The sequence below is a fragment of the Hylobates moloch genome, unplaced genomic scaffold, assembly GCF_009828535.3.
Source record: "Hylobates moloch isolate HMO894 unplaced genomic scaffold, HMol_V3 SCAFFOLD_19, whole genome shotgun sequence".
Classification (NCBI taxonomy): domain Eukaryota; kingdom Metazoa; phylum Chordata; class Mammalia; order Primates; family Hylobatidae; genus Hylobates; species Hylobates moloch.
The window spans coordinates 31,358,122-31,374,730 of NW_026652294.1; the positions used below are offsets into that span (position 1 = coordinate 31,358,122).

Sequence of the window (16,609 nt, forward strand, 5' to 3'; positions counted from 1 at the left end):
CTATCACTTCTGTCCTCTACCTGGGATCGCCAGCCTGTCACCACACCCTGCCCTGCACCTGCACCTCAGCAAGGTGAACCTCTTGCTGACTGAAAGCATTCCAAGTGCATGCCGTGCCTGGACTCCTAACCACGTTATCCATTTGCAATAAACCCATTTCTTGAAAGGAGGTGGGTAACTCTCTGGCGTGCAATCCCCGAGAGCAACCGATTCCAACACTTTCCTGTTACCTCGAGCCATTTCTACCAACCGTGGCCTTCCTCCACACTCCCAGCAGAAAACCTGCACGACCTACCCCCGGAGCTCGGACTCTGCCCGCCAGCTGTATTTAACCTCTCCTGGCAGAGACTCAACTGCAAGCTCCGCCTCCCGGGTTCACGCCATTCTCCTGCGTCAGCCTCTCCGAGTAGCTGGGACTACAGACGCCCGCCACCACGCCCGGCTAATTTTTCGGGGTCTCACCGTGGTCTCGATCTCCTGACCTCGTGATCCGCCCGCCTCGGCCTCCCAAAGTTCTGGGATTACAAGCGTGAACCACCGCGCCCGGCCAACTCACGACACTTCTACCCGCCACAAAACCCCACCCTCCTCACATCCAGGCTTGCCAGCAGCTCCTCCGGGCTCACAGCCGACGCCCGGCCTTTGCGCCTTTCCCACGGGCCCCCCCAGAAGGTTTGCTAGGTGGAGGTCTCAGGACTCCCCGTCACTGCCCCTCTCCTGCTGAGGGCACCCTCCCGAGGACTCACTGCACACCCCTGGCCCGGGCGGTTCTGGGTTTGTCCCCTCCCAACCAAATCCAGCGCCCTCGTGGCCAGAAAGTTCCCAGGACCACTCGAAGCGCTGTGCGAGCGCGTTATAACTGTGCTTGGCCGCGAGAACACCGGTGCCTGCCGGGAGCCGCTCCCGGGCGCCCCAGCCTCGCTCCGTCCTCCAGTGCGCCCTGGGGTGTACCCCGCCAGGCCCGCGCAGTAGCCGGAGCTGGGAAACTACCCCGGAGTCCAGCGAGTCCCCAGGGCTACCTCCTCCCCTCCCGGCCCCGGCGTCCGCACCTCGCGGTGGGGCCGCGCGTCAGTGGACCAGGCCCGAGAGGAAGCGCCGACCTCCAGCTCCCTGCTCTCCGCCCCGCCGGCTCAGGGAAAGCGCGGGCGCCGCACGCTCGCAGCCAGGGCGCAGGCGTCCCCGGAGCTGCGCATGCGCAGACGGGCGCAGCCGCTGACAGGCTCTCAGCGCGTGCGCGGAAGGCGGAGCCCGCCGGAGGTCACGCGTTCGCCGAGACGGCCCCGCCTCCGTGACCCTCTATCCCTCAGCTCCCGCCCCGGCGCGCCAGGCACTGACAAGGTTTCGCGGCAAAGGAGCTTTATTGCTGCGGCGGCAGAACAAGCTCTGCGAAGGGCGAGGGGGCGGCGAATGGCGCGCGGTCGGAGAGTACGAGCGCCTCCTGCAGGGCGCGACGCTGCGGGCCGCTGAGCGCGGGGCCGTCCCGGTGCACGCGGAGCCAGGGCGTCCCTGCGGAGCGAGGGGCGGTCAGAGGCCGCGCGGCCGGAGCTGGGCGAGGGTGCGGGGCCAGCGGGGCGGGGGCGGCGCTCACCACTGCGCAGCTTCTGACCCACGTCGACCAGCAGCTCGGCGCCCACCCCCAGGCGGAGCGGCTCCCCAGCGCGGCTGCGCCCGGCCCCGAGCTCGTGCAGCACCAGCGCCAGCGGCAGCGCCCGGACCAGCTCCACAGTGCCTGCGGGGAGAGGGGCTGAGAGGCGCGGGCTCGGGAAGGGGCGGGGCATCGGTAAGGGAAGGGGATGGCGGAGGCGGAATGACGGGGACTCCCCCGACCCTCACCATCCGCGGGCGCCAGCAGCTCCTCCTGCTCCCGGGCGCGAGGCAGCAGCTGCCTGCGCTCTGCGGGGCTTCCGGAGCACAGGGCTCGGGCCAGACCGGGATCCACGCCCTGCGCCGCCAGCATCCGCTCGAAGCGGCCAAGGGCCGAGCCGTCGTCCAGCGCCGCCGCCACCCGGGCAGCGCCCTGGGCCTGAGTCCCCGCGTGTCCGCTGAGCCAGAGCAGGGCGCCCCCTGCGGGCGGGGACGGGGCTTAGGCGCGGCCGGGTCGGGGCGGTCCCAGCGGGAAGACCCCCCCCGCGCCGCCTCCGCTCCCCTGCACCCCGTTCCCCTCACCGAGCGTGGTGACCAGGTCCCTTAAGTCTGGCGGGCCTGCGCCGTCCATGCAGAGCAGCGCCTCCTCCACCTCCAGGGCGTGGCCCACGCAGCGGCCCAGGGGCTTGTCCATGGCGGTCAGCGCTGCCGCGACCCGAAGTCCTAGGCTGGCTCCCACACCAACCTGCGGAGAGGAGGCTCAGCGTGGACCCCACATGGCGGAGCCTCCTGCAGCCGGTTCTTTGTCGAACTCCAGCCTCTGCTGCACCCTGGGTTGCCAGCCCCCCAGAATGAAGTCAGGGAAGGATTGGGATGGGGAACAGAAACGAGTGAAGTGCGACACCTCGCCATGGGGCCAGGAGGAACTTGTACTTGGTCTGGGGGAGGGACGCCCCAGAGGGCTTGCCCAGGCCGGGCCAGCCTGGACCTCTGAAGTCACAGCAGGTTGGGGAGCCGTGAAGGAGGGAGGGACTTCGGGCAGAAGAGGGTGGGACTGGGATAGGCAGGACTGCTGAGTGGAGGGAGGCAGTGGGGACGGGAGGGGTGAAGGGTAGGCTGGGCCCGCATCAAGACGCTTTCCCAGGGAGAGGCCACACCGCTCACCAGCGTCTTTGCCAGCTCCCGGGCCTGCTCCTGGTTAGGGAAGACGGCGGCCCCTCCGAACTTAACGTCCACCACCAGAGCGGACAGCCCCTCCACGAGCTTCTTACTGAGGATGGAGGCTTTGGGGGAGGCAGAGGAGGTTGGAGACACTGGAGAACCTGGAGCTTCCTAGGAGACTTGGGGGATGCCGACTTTGGGGTCAGGGGCCCTGATCATTGAGGGTCAAGTCCCTTATTAGGGGGGTGGCAGCACCTGGTGGGTTGAGTATCAGGCCACCCCACATGGTGGTGGTCAGGCATCTTGTGATGGGGGTAGGGAGGCACACGGTCTGGTGACAGGTAACTCCTAACCAGAGGCCCCTGACTGAGTTTGGAGGTCAGGGGCCTGTAACATGCAGAAGCAGGCCATGGAGTCAGGTCACCTGTGATGAGTGGCAGGCTGTCCACGGTGGCCGTCACGTCTCTGGCTGCATATAGGATTCCGTCTGCAGGGACCAGCTGCTCACTCTGACCCACGATACAGCAGCCCGCCTGCTCCAGCAGCACTTGCATCTGGTCAGACATCCCCTATCCTCAGTGACTTCTGGTAAATGACTTAGCAGCTTTTTTTTTTTTTTTTTTTTCTGAGAAGAGTCTTGCTCTGTTACCCAGGCTGGAGTGCAGTTGGCACAATTTCGGCTCATTGCGACCTCTGACTCCTGGGCTTAAGTGATCCTCCCACCTCAGCTTCCCAGCAGCTGGGACTACAGGTGCGCACCACCACACGCAGCTTTTTCTTCTTTTTTTGTAGAGATCAAGTTTCACTACTATTACCCAGGCTGATCTCCAACTGGGCTCAAGCGATCCTCCCTCCTCTGCCTTTCAGAGTGCTGGGACAGGGTCTCACTCTGTTGCCCAGGCTAGAGTGCAGTGGCATCGTCACGGCTCACTGCAGCCTAGACCTCCCAGGCTCAAGTGATCCTCCTGCCTCAGCCTCCTGAGTAGCTGGAACCACATGCGTGCACCACCACATGCAGCTAATTATTTTGTATAGATGGGGTTTTGCCATGTTATCCAGGCTGGTTTTGAACTCCTGGGTTCAAGGGATCTGCCCTCCTTGGCCTCCCCAAGTGCTAGGACTACAGGTGTGAGCCACCATGCCCTGCCAGCCATCTGTGATTTTGACCAACTTCCCGTTTTATGATCCTGATCAATGTTCCACTGATGATTTTGGCCCAGGCCCAGTGACTCATGAGTAACCTTGACCAGTATCCTCATTAGTGACCCTAATGATCCACCAGTGATCCTTTAGTGATTCTGGCCAGGGTCTCCATCAACCCGGATCAATGACTGATCCATGGCCCCCCATACCTGCTCTGGGCTCTGGATGACATTGAATCCAGGAATAGACTCCAGCTTATCCAAGGTGCCTCCTGTGTGCCCCAGACCACGTCCGCTGATCATTGGCACCTGGTGGTCAGGGATGCTGAGTACCCTGCACAGTACCCCTCTCCCCACCTCCATGCATCCCTTCACCTTCCCTGGCTAGGAGTGCAGCTTGATTTAGAAAGTATTTAAGCAGCTATAGGGGCGCCCAGCTGGTGAGGGAAGGGAAAGGAAGTGTCAGTAGGGGAGGAGGTGGGTACCCGTCCCTGGGGAAACAAGGCTTGGGGCAGAGGGAGAGAAGTCCACCGCTCCTCCCTTGGGGGAGCTGTCTGGAGACCCAAGGGGAAAGGGATCTGAATTCCATCAGTGGATCTTTTTCCTGCTCCAAGGGGCCTGCTCTGGAGCCGGAGGGGCCCCAAGCTCTGCTGGGGAGCGGGGTGGGGAGAAGCCTGGGTACAGTCTTGGAGGCGTTGGGCCAGGCTTGAGGTTGGGAGCTGCCTGTGGATGGACTGGTTGCTGCATGTGCGGTCATAGGCTCCCGTCTGGAAAGGAGGTGGTTTCTAACCTTGCAGCCACACGCCGCCAGGGCAGGTGCGAGGACCAGGCTGACCTTGTCACCCACACCCCCTGTGGAATGCTTGTCCACAAGCTGCTGGCGCCAGGCCTCTGGCCACTCCAGCTGCTGCCCCGACTGGGCCAGGGCCTGGGTCAGCACCGAGGTCTCCTGCAGATCCATGCCCCGAAGTCGGATGGCCATCAGCATGGCCCCTGGTATGTGGGGGTTCGCGTGAGGGTGGCAGCCCACAGCGCCGGGGCACCCTGGGGCCGGTGCTGGTAGTGGGGCACCGTCGCACCCCCAGGGACCCAAAGTCTCTCGGGCTGACCTCCCAGTCGGGGTCAGGAACGCCCAACCCTCCCCACGCACCGATCTGTGCGCCCTGCGCGCTCCCGTTCACCACAGCGGCCACGAAGCCCCTGATGTCCGCTTCGCTCAGGCGGCCTCCGTCTCGCTTCATGCGGATCAGCTCCGGGAGCTGCTTGGGCTCTGGCGAAGGGTCGGGAAGTCCCTGGCTCCCTTCCCCGGAGAAGTCACCAGGCGCGGGTGGGGCCCCGGTTCCCGGGGTCATCGAGGCCGCCATCGCTCCGGGCCTGCGGGGATGCCTGACACGTCCGGGGTCTGCGGCCTCCCGGCGTCGGTGTCTGAGCCACGTGCTCCTGTCCCGACCCCTTTCCCGTGTCTCCAGTGTCCGCCCCTCGGTCCCGTGTCTGTGTCGCCCTTGTCCGTGTCTGGCTCCCGCTTCCCCGCCTCGCGACTTGAGCCCCGCCCGTACCTGCTCAGGGCGGCTGCCCTCGCCCGCCTGCTCCGAATCCCAGCCCAGGTACCCGGCCTCGCCCGCGGGTCGGGACCGTAGGGTTCGCACACAGCGGTCCACTGCGGGCGGCGGGGCGGCGGCACCCCAGGACAGCAGGCGGGTGGGGCCGCCTGGAGGGCGGGGCTCGGCAGTCGCCGCCCCCGGGAAGCCTTGCACGCCGCGCCCCGGCCGATCCCCCGGACACGAGGGACTTCCGGGCCGTCGGGGCCCGGGGCCATCGGCGGGGCTGATCACTGGCCGGTCCCGCCCGGCGTGAGTCTCGGGCGTCTGTGGCTCCCGAGAGTCCCCCTCCCGCCCTCGGTGGGGTCTCGATGTTCGGACGCGGCGCAGCGCTGGGGTCCCGGCCTCGCCCGACGCTCGGGCCCCGCCCCGCTGGGTTCGGAGTTGGGACACGGCCCCAGTCCTGGCTCCACCCCTGGCCTTGCGCCAGGACGCGCAGAGATAGAGGCGGACAAGATGCGGACTCGCAGACTTTAAGCAAACAAATGTGGGGCCGCTCCCGCCTGGCGGGTCAGTTGTCCGCGTCGGTCACCAGCGGGGCCAGGTAGTCCGAGTGCCGGATTCCGAAACTCCAGCCGCGGGGCTTCCGGTGCTGCGGACCCGGAGACGCCGCTGACCTCGCGGGGCCGGCGTCCTCTCCGAGACCCCTGGACCCCCGGGGACCCTGATCCCATCACTTCGACCTCAGGCCCTCCCCACTCCCCTGACTCTGACCCTTGACCCTTGGCTCCAGGCCACCTGATCCACGTTGTAGGCCGCGGGCCCTGGCTTCCGAGTGTTGTCTTGGGGGACCGGAGTCCGCGCCAGCATCGTGAACTGGGGGGCCCGGGACTTGTAGACCCCTGGACTCACGACGTGGTAGGCGCAGGGGCCCGGGGTCTGCGGGAGGGCAGAGGGTGCTGGCTGCCGCCTCCACTGCCGCGGACCAGGGACCCCCTGCGTCCGCCCCGGCCCCTCCCCCACCTTGCTGAGGTCCTCGAAGAAACTGCCAGCCGCTCTGCGGCCATAGATGGAGTAAGTTGGGGCGGAGACTTTGCCGATGATGCGCGGACCCAAGAGCGAGGGCACAGTATAGGCCGCGGGACCTGGGGAGGAGGCAGGGCTCGGGGGTAGTGGGTCTCCGCGGACAGGCGCAGGGTGGTCCCGGCTCCCGGAGGGCGGTCCCTGGTCTCGAGTGGGAAGGCCCACAGTTCTGGGATGGGCCGTTCTGGCCTCACCTGGGCTCTGTTGCTCCCCCTGGACACCCCAGTTTCGGGAAGCAATGGTGTGCCGAGGCGCACTGGGGTACGTCGCGTTCCCCGCTCGCTCCGGGAAGTACGTGCCTAGGGGGCGGATCAAGGGTGTGGGGGGCTGGAACTGCGTGGGGGCCTTGTGGGTGCCCGAGATGGGGTCCTGGGAGTAGGAGTCTGAGCCACGATTTGTCAAAGCCCCGCGGGGTTCGGGGTTTGGGATTTGAGATCCGGATATGGGGGTACCGAATATGCGGTGTTAGGGTATCCGAGGGGGACTCGGGGTTAGGTGGGGGGTTCCCAGGTGGGCCTCCCTGGAGGGAGTTCGGTGTTGGGGTGGCCAGGGGCCCGGGGATCCTGACCAGGTCCCGGAGTGAGGACGGGCGCAGAGCGGCGCGGGCGGCCGTAGATGGAGTAGGCGGGGGCGCCGTCGGGGCCGCGCACGGTCATGCGGGCGGGCACCAGGTGGCCGGGCCCGGGGCCGCACGTCGTCTGCTGCGTGGGGAGGCGCGCGCCGAAGGTGAAGGCGGGGGCGCGGGGCCGCGACGGGTCATGCAGGACGTAGCCTGGGAGCATCCGAGTCAGCGTCTGGCCGGGCCCAGCCCCCAGCCCCGTCTAGAACACAGACCCTTCCCCGGCATAGACCCCCCTCTCCCCTCTAGCAGGCACGGTTCAGCCCCGAGCGCAGACCTCCCTGGTCTCTTCCCGTTCCCTCCCCCAGGCGCCGTCCCACCCCTCAATCCCGGGGCCCGCCCCTTCTACCAGTGTTGGGCGGCAGCTTGTATTTGGGCCCGGGGCCTCCGTAGTGCGCCGCGATGGGGCCGCGGGGCCGGTGTGGCCGCCAAAGGCCCACCCAGGCGTCCGAGCCCATAGCGCGGGTGGGGGGCGCTTACGGCTCGCAGCACCTGCGGACAGAAGGGGTGGCCGCGGCCCCCGCACCCCAAATTCTTGGGGAGCGCACTTTCCCACTACCCTGGGATTAGCGCGGGGCGGGGCGGGGCCTGGTCCGTATCCCTGGCGCCAGCAAAACAAACGCGAGCTTCCTTCCCGGCTCTGCGGAGCGTGGGGCCGGGAGCGGATCCAGGGCCATCAGCCGGACTCCAGGCGGGTTAGGCAGGGACGTGAACTCGCGGGGGCCAAGTTTAGACCCAGACTTAGGTGAAGGGAATCACCTGGGGGTGGGGTGGGGGCAGGAGATTTTCGTGCTGTTGGGAAGGGGTGCCCCGGGAAGGGCCTGCGTGGGGGACCCGGTGCCCCGAGGGGAGGCCCCGGGGTGCACTGACCTGTTGTGGTAGCTCCTGGCGTGGGAAAACAAAGTGACGTGGCTGGACACCCCCGCTCCGCCCCGCCCATCTCCCAGACCCCATTGTGGCCTTTTCCCGCTTCCTGGCAACCGCACTCACTGCCTTCCCCACCACCCAGTGCCGCCGCTGCGCCTCTCTGTGGATTCTGTGGCACGGGTGGGATAGTAGGCTGGGCCACCCAGAACGCTGGCTTCACCCTTACCCGAGTTGCAGTATACCCATTCTGGAATAGGACAAATCTGCAGACAAAAGCAAGGATGGGAATAAAGGAACTGAATAATGCAAAGCACACACTCCATTTAATTATGTGTAGAGAGAGGATTTCTTATCTATTTAAGTCCATGAAATATTCGGAAAAAATCATGTATTGGGTCACAAAATCACACAAATTGAAAAAAAAGATGTGACACATGATTTGATTACAATCGAATACAATTCAAGGCAAACAAAATGTAAAAAAAGAAGAAGAAAACTCAGCCTGGGCAATACAGTGAGACCCATCTCGACAAAAACTTTAAAAATTAGCTGGGTGTGATGATGTTCACCTGTAGTCCCAGCTATGTGGTCGGTGGCTGAGCGGGGAGGGTCTGTCCAGTCTGGGAGTTGGATCCTGCAGTGAGCAGTGACCCCACCACTAGACTCCAGCCTGGGTGACAGAGTGAGACCTTGTCTCAAAAAAAAAAAAGAGAGAGAGAGAACAGGAAGCAGGAGAAAAAAATTATTAAAAAAACAAAAAATTATTAAAAAAAAAACCCCTGAATAAAAAAAAAAAAAAAAAACTTGTCAGAAATAATCTGAAGTTACAAACTGTAGCAGGAAGAGCTGCAGACAAAACTCCTCAGACACCAAGTTAAAGAAGGAAGGGGTTTATTCGGCCGGGGGCATCGGCAAGACTCCTGTCTCAAGAGCTGAGCTCCCTGAGTGAGCAATTCCTGTCCCTTTTAAGGGCTCACAACTCTAAGGGGGTCCGCGTGAGAGGGTCGTGATCGATTGAGCAAGCAGGGGGTACGTGACTGGGGACTGCATGCACCGGTAATCAGAATGGAACAGAACAGGACAGGGATTTTCACAGTGCTTTTCCATACAATGTCTGGAATCTATAGGTAACATAACCGGTTAGGTCAGGGGTCGATCTTTAACTACCAGGCCCAGGGCGCGGCGCTGGGCTGTCTGCCTGTGGCTTTTATTTCTGTCTTTTAGTTTTTACTTTTTCTTTTTTTGGAGGCAGAAATTGGGCATAAGACAATATGAGGGGTGGTCTCCTCCCTTAAAACTACATATCAAACACTACAAAGGTGGATCTCTTTCCTATCGAACTCCTATAGGAGGCAGCTAAAGCTGTGTTCTTGTGGGCGGAGGGTTACCCAGGTGCCGAGGCAAGAGACTGAAGGCACAAACTGTTTCAGTATAATAAAGAAAATCGTTAGAATAAGAATAGTTATAATACAAATTAGATATAGAGATGATCATGGACATTATCAATCATTAGTATAGACATTAGTCATTAGCTTTTAATATTACTCTTTGTTGCGTTACTAACACAACCTAGGAATAACCTGCGGATATAGGGTCAGGTGCTGATGGGACATTGTGAGAAGTGACCTAGAAGGCAGGAGGTGAGCCCTCTGTCACGCCTGCATAAGGGCCGCTCGAGGGCTCCTTGGTCAAGCGGTAACGCCAGTGCCTGGGAAGGCACCCGTTACTTAGCAGACCGTGAAAGGGAGTCTCCTTTCCTTGGAAGAATCAGGGAACACTCTGCTCCACCAGCTTCTTGTGGGAGGCTGGGTATTCTCCAGGCCTGCCCGCAGTCATCCAGAGGCCTAAACCCCTCTCTGTGGTGCTTCAGTGGTCACACTCCTTGTCCCTTTTCATGCTCCTCCCATACTCCTGGTTCCTCTTTGAAGTTCGTATTAGATAGCGGTAGAAGAAATAGTTAAAGTCTTAAAGTATTTGATCTTTCTTATAAATGCATAGAAGAAAATGCTGATGTTTGCTGCCTTCCCTCTCTGCTTTGGCTACCTAAAAGGGAAGGGGCCCCTGTCCTGTGATCACATGACTTGCTTCGCCTTGTCAATCACTTAGAAGATTCACCCTCCTTACCCTGCCCCCTTGTCTTGTATGCAATAAATATCAGCCGTTCGGGGCCACTACCGGTCTCCTCCTCTTGATGGTAGTGGTCCCCGGGGCCCAGCTGTTTTCTCTTTATCTCTTTGTCCTGTGTCTTTATTTATTACAATCTCTCGTCTCTGCACATGGGGAGAACACCCAGTAAGCCCCGTAGGGCTGGACCCTACATGTTCTGAGGAAAATTTATAGTCATTTTAAAATGACTTCATTATGGCCGGGCGCGGTGGCTCAAGCCTGTAATCCCAGCACTTTGGGAGGCCGAGGCGGGCGGATCACGAGGTCAGGAGATCGAGACCATCCTGGCTAACACGGTGAAACCCCGTCTCTACTAAAAATACAAAAAAAATTAGCCGGGCATAGTGGCGGGTGCCTGTAGTCCCAGCTACTCGGGAGGCTGAGGCACGAGAATGGCGTGAACCCAGGAGGCGGAGCTTGCGGTGAGCGGAGATCACGCCACTGCACTCCAGCCTGGGCCACAGAGCAAGACTCCATCTCAAGAAAAAAAACATGACTTCATTATTATTATTTTAGACAGAGTCTCACTCTGTCACCCAGGCTGGAGTGCAGTGGCGCATCTCAGCTCACTGCAACCTCTGCCTCCCAGGCTCAAACGATCTTCCCTTGTCAGCCTCTCAAGTAGCTGGGACCACAGACATGCACCACCACACTCGGCTAATTGTTTTGTGTTTTTGGGAGAGACGGGGTTTCACCATGTTGCCCAGGCCAGCCTTGAACACCTGGGTTCAAAAGATCCACTGGCCTTGGCTTCCTAAAGTGCTGGGATTACAGAAGTGAGCCACCCGGCCTCGTGACTACATTATTAATGAAGAAACGATTCAAGAAACTTAGTCTATATCTTACAAATGAAAAAAAATAAGTAACCTAAAGGAATGAAACAGGAATTAACATAAAGTACTAGATAAAATATAATAACTATATGTGTATATTTTTGAGACAGAGTCTCGCTCTGTCGCCAGGCTGGAGTGCAGTGGCATAATCTCGGCTCACTGCAACCTCCGCCTCCCGGGTTCAAGCGATTCTTCTACCTTAGCCTCCCGAGTAGCTGGGATTACAGGCGCCCGCCACCATGCCCAGCTAATTTTTGTATTTTTAGTAGAGATGGGGTTTCACCGTGTTGGCCAGGATGGTCTCGCTCTCTTGACCTTGTGATCTGCCTGCCTCGGCCTCCCAAAGTGCTGGGATTATAGGCATGAGCCACTGTGCCCAGCCACTCAGAGAGTTTTGTAATGGTTCTTTTCATAGGAATGTGTGCATGAAGGCCCCCTCCCCTTCTTAACCTCTTATTTTGTTTGGGTTCGACACAAGTGACTCCATCTTGATATTGACAATTTTTACGTTTCCTCTAAAAATACAAAAATTAGCTGGGCATGGTGGCAAGCATCTGTAATCCCAGCTACTTGGAAGGCTGAGGCGGGACAATCACTTGAACCTGGGAGGCGGAGGTTACAGTGAGCTGAGACTATGCCATTGCACTCCAGCCTGGGTGACAAGGTGAGACTCAGTCTCAAAAAAAAAAAAAAAATCTCTGAAGACATCACTGATCAATTATCCTGTGGTTAGGTTTTGATTATCCCTTCCTGTCCAGGTTGACTTGGTGCCATGTTGGGAGAATGGCCAGCAATTTTAAGTCAGTGTGAAAACCATTTGAACCACATTTGAGCAGCTGGAAGGAAATCTGGAAGGAGTAGCTATTGGGTTAAGTTGGCCTTTCAGTTTATCAGTCTCACAGGTGTTCCCTATCATATCAAAGTGCTGCACCAGTATTACTTGTTAGCAGTTGTACTTTTGCAGAGGTTGGGCAGGTGCAGGGTTTTAAAAGAATCACACAGAGTAAAGTAATATGATGAACTCAGTTTGCAGAATGATTTTATTTTATTTTCATCTATCTATCTATCTATCTATCTATCTATCTATCTATCTATCTATCTATCTATCATCTATCTATCTATCTATCTATATCTATCTATGTATCTATATATTTATATATATATTTTTTTGAGATGGAGTCTCACTCTGTCACCCAGGCTGGAGTGTAGTGGTGCGATCTCGGCTCACTGCAAGCTCCGCCTCCCGGGTTCACGCCATTCTCCTGCCTCAGCCTCTCCAAGTAGCTGGGACTACAGGCGCCCGCCACCACGCCCGGCTAATTTTTTGTATTTTTAGTAGAGACGGGGTTTCACCGTGGTCTCGATCTCCTGACCTCGTGATTCGCCCGCCTCGGCCTCCCAAAGTGCTGGGATTGCAAGCGTGAGCCACCACGCCTGGCTATCTATCTATCTATCTATCTATCTATCTATCTATCTATCTATATTTTAATAGAGACACTCAGCTATTTTTGTTTTTGTTGTAAAGAAGAGGTCTTACTTTGTTGCCCAGGCTGGTATCAAACTGACTTCAAACAATCCTCCTGCATTGGCCTCCCAAAGTTCAGGGATTATAGGCGTGAGCCACTGTGGTTGTCCCTATATTTCTTAAATATAGTATAAAAATAGTATACACTGTATACTCTTAAATTACTTGATTTAAGTGCTTTTTTCTTTATGTCAATTAAATAGAGCTCTTTGTAAATTAAAATCACATATAGACATAAAGACACAAAAACATAGACAACACAAAGATCTTGTGGCTTTTCACTTGAAAATCTTAGTTATAAAACAGTAGGCCAGGCATGGTGGCCCATGCCTGTAATCCCAGCATTTTGGGAGGCCGAGGTGGGCAGATCACTTGAGGTCAGGAGTTTGAGACCAACTTGACCAACATGGAGAAACCCTGTCTCTGCTAAAAATACAAAAATTAGCCAGACGTGGTGGTGCATGCCTGTAATCCCAGCTACTCGGGAGGCTAAAGCAGGAGAATCGCTTGAATCCGGGAGGCGGAGGTTTCAGTGAGCCGAGATTGCGCCATTTCACTTCAGCCTGGGCAACAAGAGCAAAACTCTGTCTCAAAACAAAAACAAAAGCAAAACAAAAACAGTAAAACATAATAATATAAATTCACGGGTGTGTAAAAGGACGGTTGGATTTACATTATGTTTTTGATAAAACAGAACAAGTTAAGGTTACCTGTTCAGATGGCTAAAGCTTTATGGTTTTCCTTACCCTACCGGTAATCCTCTGAACAAGATGGGAAGACGAGACCGGGCATGGTGGCTCATGCCTGTAATCGCGGCACTTTGGGCAGCCGAGGCAGGTAGATCACTTGCGGTCAGGAGTTGGAAACCAGCCTGGCCAACATGGTGAAAACCCATCTCTACTAAAAATACAAAATTAACTGGGCGTGGTGTCAGGCATCTGTAATCCCAGCTACTCAGGGAGGCTGAGGCAGGAGAATCACTTCAACCCGGGAGGTGGAGGTTGCAGTGAGCCAAGATTGCACCACTGCACTCCAGCCCCGGGGACAGAGCGAGACTCTGTCACAAACAAACAAACATCTCCTCAAATGAATATAAATATTTAATTCCAGTTAGATTTCCAATGTTAAAAATAGGAAAACACAAATTTAAAGTTCATATGCAAAAATGTGTTCAATTGTCAAAAAAATTCTAAAACAGGAAAAGAATAAAAGGGTTCTTAGATACTCACCGTATGGGATGGTTAATTTGATGCACCAGCTTGGCTGGGCCACTGGCTGGTGGCAGCTCTGTGCATTCCTGGCCCCTTGCTTGCTCCTGAAGCCCAGCCATCATGGCATCTTTCTGCATTTGTTGCTTCTGAATCCCTTTGCGTCCTCTTTTCTTGACTTCCGCTGTTAACATCATCTTACTAGGTAACGATTCTCTATGTTAATGTTTTTCCTGTTCACATTCGTGGTGTGGCTGTTCCCTTCTATTTGGAAATAACTCAGTTATGATAGAGATTTTCGGAGCTGAAGATGAGAGAGGTTTGGTGAGTATATCAGGCAGGGGTAGAAATGGATTTATTATGGGGAATATTATAGAATCGCTGAATGAGTTGGTGGTATAATAGCTGAGAGGTGGCCTTTGGGACTACTGAGCTTAAGAGAAGACCTGGTAGCTGTCATTCTGAGATCAGGATCCTGCTGGGAATCCTGACGCCGCACCCCTGCTGCCCAGGCCTCCCTCAGCAACGGCTGAGTCTCCACAGCCCTGCCTGCCAGCAGAGTCAGCGCAGGGCGGAGGCCTCCGAGTCATTTCTGCCTTTCACATCTTACACAGTTGCACTGAATCCAACAGCCTCGCCCAGAACTCTGGCTGCAAGGGAATCTGTAAAACACAGCATTGCCGCATTTGTATTTTAGGTTCTAAAATACAGGAAAATAAACAAAAGGAGGTGAGAATGGAAGCTGAACACCATGGACCACATCCAGCACTGTGGAAAATCAAGAGTCCTGATGTGAGCACAGCAGGCTTGAGATATCATCTGCCACCCAGTGATGTTCATGGCAGATGCAGTGGAGAGGTCCAGGACGGAGATGCTGAACTGGGAGGCGTACACAAGCCGTGGGAATGGATGGGGCCGCTTAGCTCAGGGGTCACCAAGTCCAGCCACCTCCTGTTTCTGTAAATAAAATTTTATGGGGGCTGGGCACGGTGGCTCATGCCTGTAATCCCAGCATTTTGGGAGGCCGAGGCGGGCGGATCACGAGGTCAGGAGATTGAGACCATCCTGGCTAACATGGTGAAACCCTGTCTCTACTAATAATACAAAAAATTAGCTGGGCGTGGTGGTGGACGCCTGTAGTCCCAGCTACTCGGGAGGCTGAGGCAGGAGAATGGCGTGAACCCAGGAGGTGGAGCTTGCAGTGAGCCGAGATCGCGCCACTGCACTCCAGCCTGGGCAACAGAGCCAGACTCCATCTCAAAAAAAATAAAAAATAAATAAATAAATAAATATAAAAAACAAAATTTTATTGGAACGCAGCCACATCCTTTTATTTTTTAAGGTTGGTTTTGTGCAGACTTGAGTAGTTGCAAGAGACTGTATGACCTGCAAAGGCAAAAATAGCCATAATCCAGCTCTTTGCACAAAAACTTTACTGCCCCTGACTGAGGGTGTGCACGTGGGTAAAGAGCTCCAGGGCCCTGCAGCACTCCCGGGCTGGAGACGTGGCAGAAACAAGCACTCTGATACGTGGATCATAAACAAGCGACAGCCTCCAATGCTCAGCACTCCGGCCTCTCTCAGCCAACTTTCACGAGTTAGGTTGTGGGATGTTTGATGAGTGCAGCTTCTCAAGTTTCTGTCGTCCTCACCCGGGACCCTTAAGCCGGTGAACTTGTATCTGACATCTGCGGTGAGGTCCTATTGGATTCCAGGAAGACTTGATTTTCCCAACTATAATAGATTACTGTGAAACCCCAGCATAATTACCTTACATGAGCTAAATATTAAAATAGAGCCCAGGCCTGAAGAATCCCTGAGCAGACAAAACCAGTTAGGCGTTGTAACTGAACTCAACCTTGCCTAAATGGAAAACATAAGTGAAACTTAACTGGAGTCATTTCTGATAAATGGTTACATTAGGCAGAAGTAAAACTCAACCCCAGCCAATCCTAAGCAGCCAGCTAACGCTCGATTGTGTAACTAGGGACTTCCCAGCTAGACGGACCAAATAAGGAAGTTGCGTAACTGTAACCATTCAAGTGAGTTCTTCCGTGTGCCTCCTGGTTTTCTCAAATAGATAGACAAATACTTATCTCTGACATTTTTGTCACTGGCCTGAGAAAAAAAGTGTTTATGGCCGGGCTTACACCTGTAATCCCAGCACTTTGGGAGGCCGAGGCGGGTGGATCACTAGGAGTTCAAGACCAGCCTGGCCAACATGGAGAAAGCCCGTCTTTACTAAAAATACAAAAAATACAAAAATTAGCTGGGTGTGATGGCACGTACCTGTAATCCCAGCTACTCGGGAGGCTGAGGCAGGAGAATCGCTTGAGCCCAGGAGGCAGAAGTTGCAGTGAGCCAAGATCACGCCATTGCACCCCCAGCCTGGGGTACAGAGCAAGACTTTGTCTCAAAAAAAAAAAAAAAAGAAAAAAGAAAAACAAGTGTTTATATGAAGTATTTTCTCAGAAAAAGAGTAACTAACCCAAATACTTTTCAAGTCCATGTGGCTTGATTAATCTTTAATAAATAAGAATATTGGGCCGAGCACGGTGGCTCATGCTTGTAATCCCAGCACTTTGGGAGGCCAAGGCGGGCGGATCACGAGGTTAGGAGATCGAGACCACAGTGAAACCCCGTCTCTACTACTAAAAATACAAAAAATTAGCTCGGCCTCCCAAAGTGCTGGGATTACAAGCGTGAGCCACTGCGCCCGGCCAGTGAGCTTATTTTTTAATGCTATGAATAAAATATATAATCTTAGTAGTTTGACCTCACACAAAATTCTCACAGATCTATGACTTTCTGTATCTGTTGAGTTTTTGTCTTACTTATTTTCCTCTTTTTTATTCTAGAACAGTCAGTCATCTTGCTCTAAGA

At 56.0% G+C, this 16,609-nt stretch overlaps 2 protein-coding genes across 9 annotated transcripts; both read right to left on the minus strand.

The window, feature by feature from the left end:
• Window positions 1-1,269: 1,269 nt before the first annotated feature.
• Window positions 1,270-5,906, minus strand: TYMP (thymidine phosphorylase). 5 transcript variants are annotated; one of them, XM_032139219.2, is made up of 10 exons: window positions 5,444-5,899; window positions 5,038-5,261; window positions 4,678-4,880; window positions 4,098-4,196; window positions 3,170-3,299; window positions 2,749-2,867; window positions 2,167-2,329; window positions 1,834-2,064; window positions 1,589-1,729; window positions 1,340-1,506 (listed from the first exon to the last, which is right to left on the minus strand). In XM_032139219.2, exons 1-10 carry the CDS (start codon window positions 5,701-5,703, stop codon window positions 1,358-1,360), a joined length of 1,719 nt encoding a protein of 572 aa, XP_031995110.1. In that variant the 5' UTR covers window positions 5,704-5,899; the 3' UTR covers window positions 1,340-1,357. The 5 variants fall into 5 exon arrangements, with proteins under 5 accessions (XP_031995108.1, XP_031995107.1, XP_058287182.1 ...); XM_032139218.2 differs by having other exon boundaries at window positions 5,038-5,273; XM_032139217.2 differs by having other exon boundaries at window positions 1,270-1,506; window positions 1,589-2,064; window positions 5,444-5,906.
• Window positions 5,907-5,944: 38 nt separating this feature from the next.
• Window positions 5,945-8,087, minus strand: CIMAP1B (ciliary microtubule associated protein 1B). Of its 4 annotated transcripts, XM_032139240.2 has the most exons (7): window positions 7,998-8,019; window positions 7,477-7,619; window positions 7,077-7,280; window positions 6,703-6,807; window positions 6,449-6,570; window positions 6,224-6,364; window positions 5,945-6,077 (listed from the first exon to the last, which is right to left on the minus strand). In XM_032139240.2, exons 2-7 carry the CDS (start codon window positions 7,583-7,585, stop codon window positions 5,997-5,999), a joined length of 762 nt encoding a protein of 253 aa, XP_031995131.1. In that variant the 5' UTR covers window positions 7,586-7,619; window positions 7,998-8,019; the 3' UTR covers window positions 5,945-5,996. The 4 variants fall into 4 exon arrangements, with proteins under 4 accessions (XP_031995131.1, XP_058287186.1, XP_058287184.1 ...); XM_058431203.1 differs by having other exon boundaries at window positions 6,200-6,364; window positions 7,477-8,087; XM_058431201.1 differs by having other exon boundaries at window positions 6,224-6,570; window positions 7,998-8,011.
• Between the last annotated feature and the right edge of the window lie 8,522 nt (window positions 8,088-16,609).

Coding starts and splice junctions, on each gene's coding strand:
- CIMAP1B (XM_058431200.1), bottom strand. CDS start 7,585: ATGGGCTCGGACGCCTGGGTGGGCCTTTGGCGGCCACACCGGCCCCGC. Junction 6,571..6,702: donor GGGGGAGCAACAGAGCCCAG/GTGAGGCCAGAA, acceptor CCTCCTCCCCAG/GTCCCGCGGCCTATACTGTG. Junction 6,078..6,223: donor CGGCCTACAACGTGGATCAG/GTGGCCTGGAGC, acceptor CCGGGTCCGCAG/CACCGGAAGCCCCGCGGCTG.
- TYMP (XM_032139216.2), bottom strand. CDS start 5,703: ATGGCCCCGGGCCCCGACGGCCCGGAAGTCCCTCGTGTCCGGGGGATC. Junction 2,330..2,748: donor GGGAGCTGGCAAAGACGCTG/GTGAGCGGTGTG, acceptor TCCTCTCCGCAG/GTTGGTGTGGGAGCCAGCCT. Junction 2,065..2,166: donor GGACCTGGTCACCACGCTCG/GTGAGGGGAACG, acceptor CCCCGCCCGCAG/GGGGCGCCCTGCTCTGGCTC.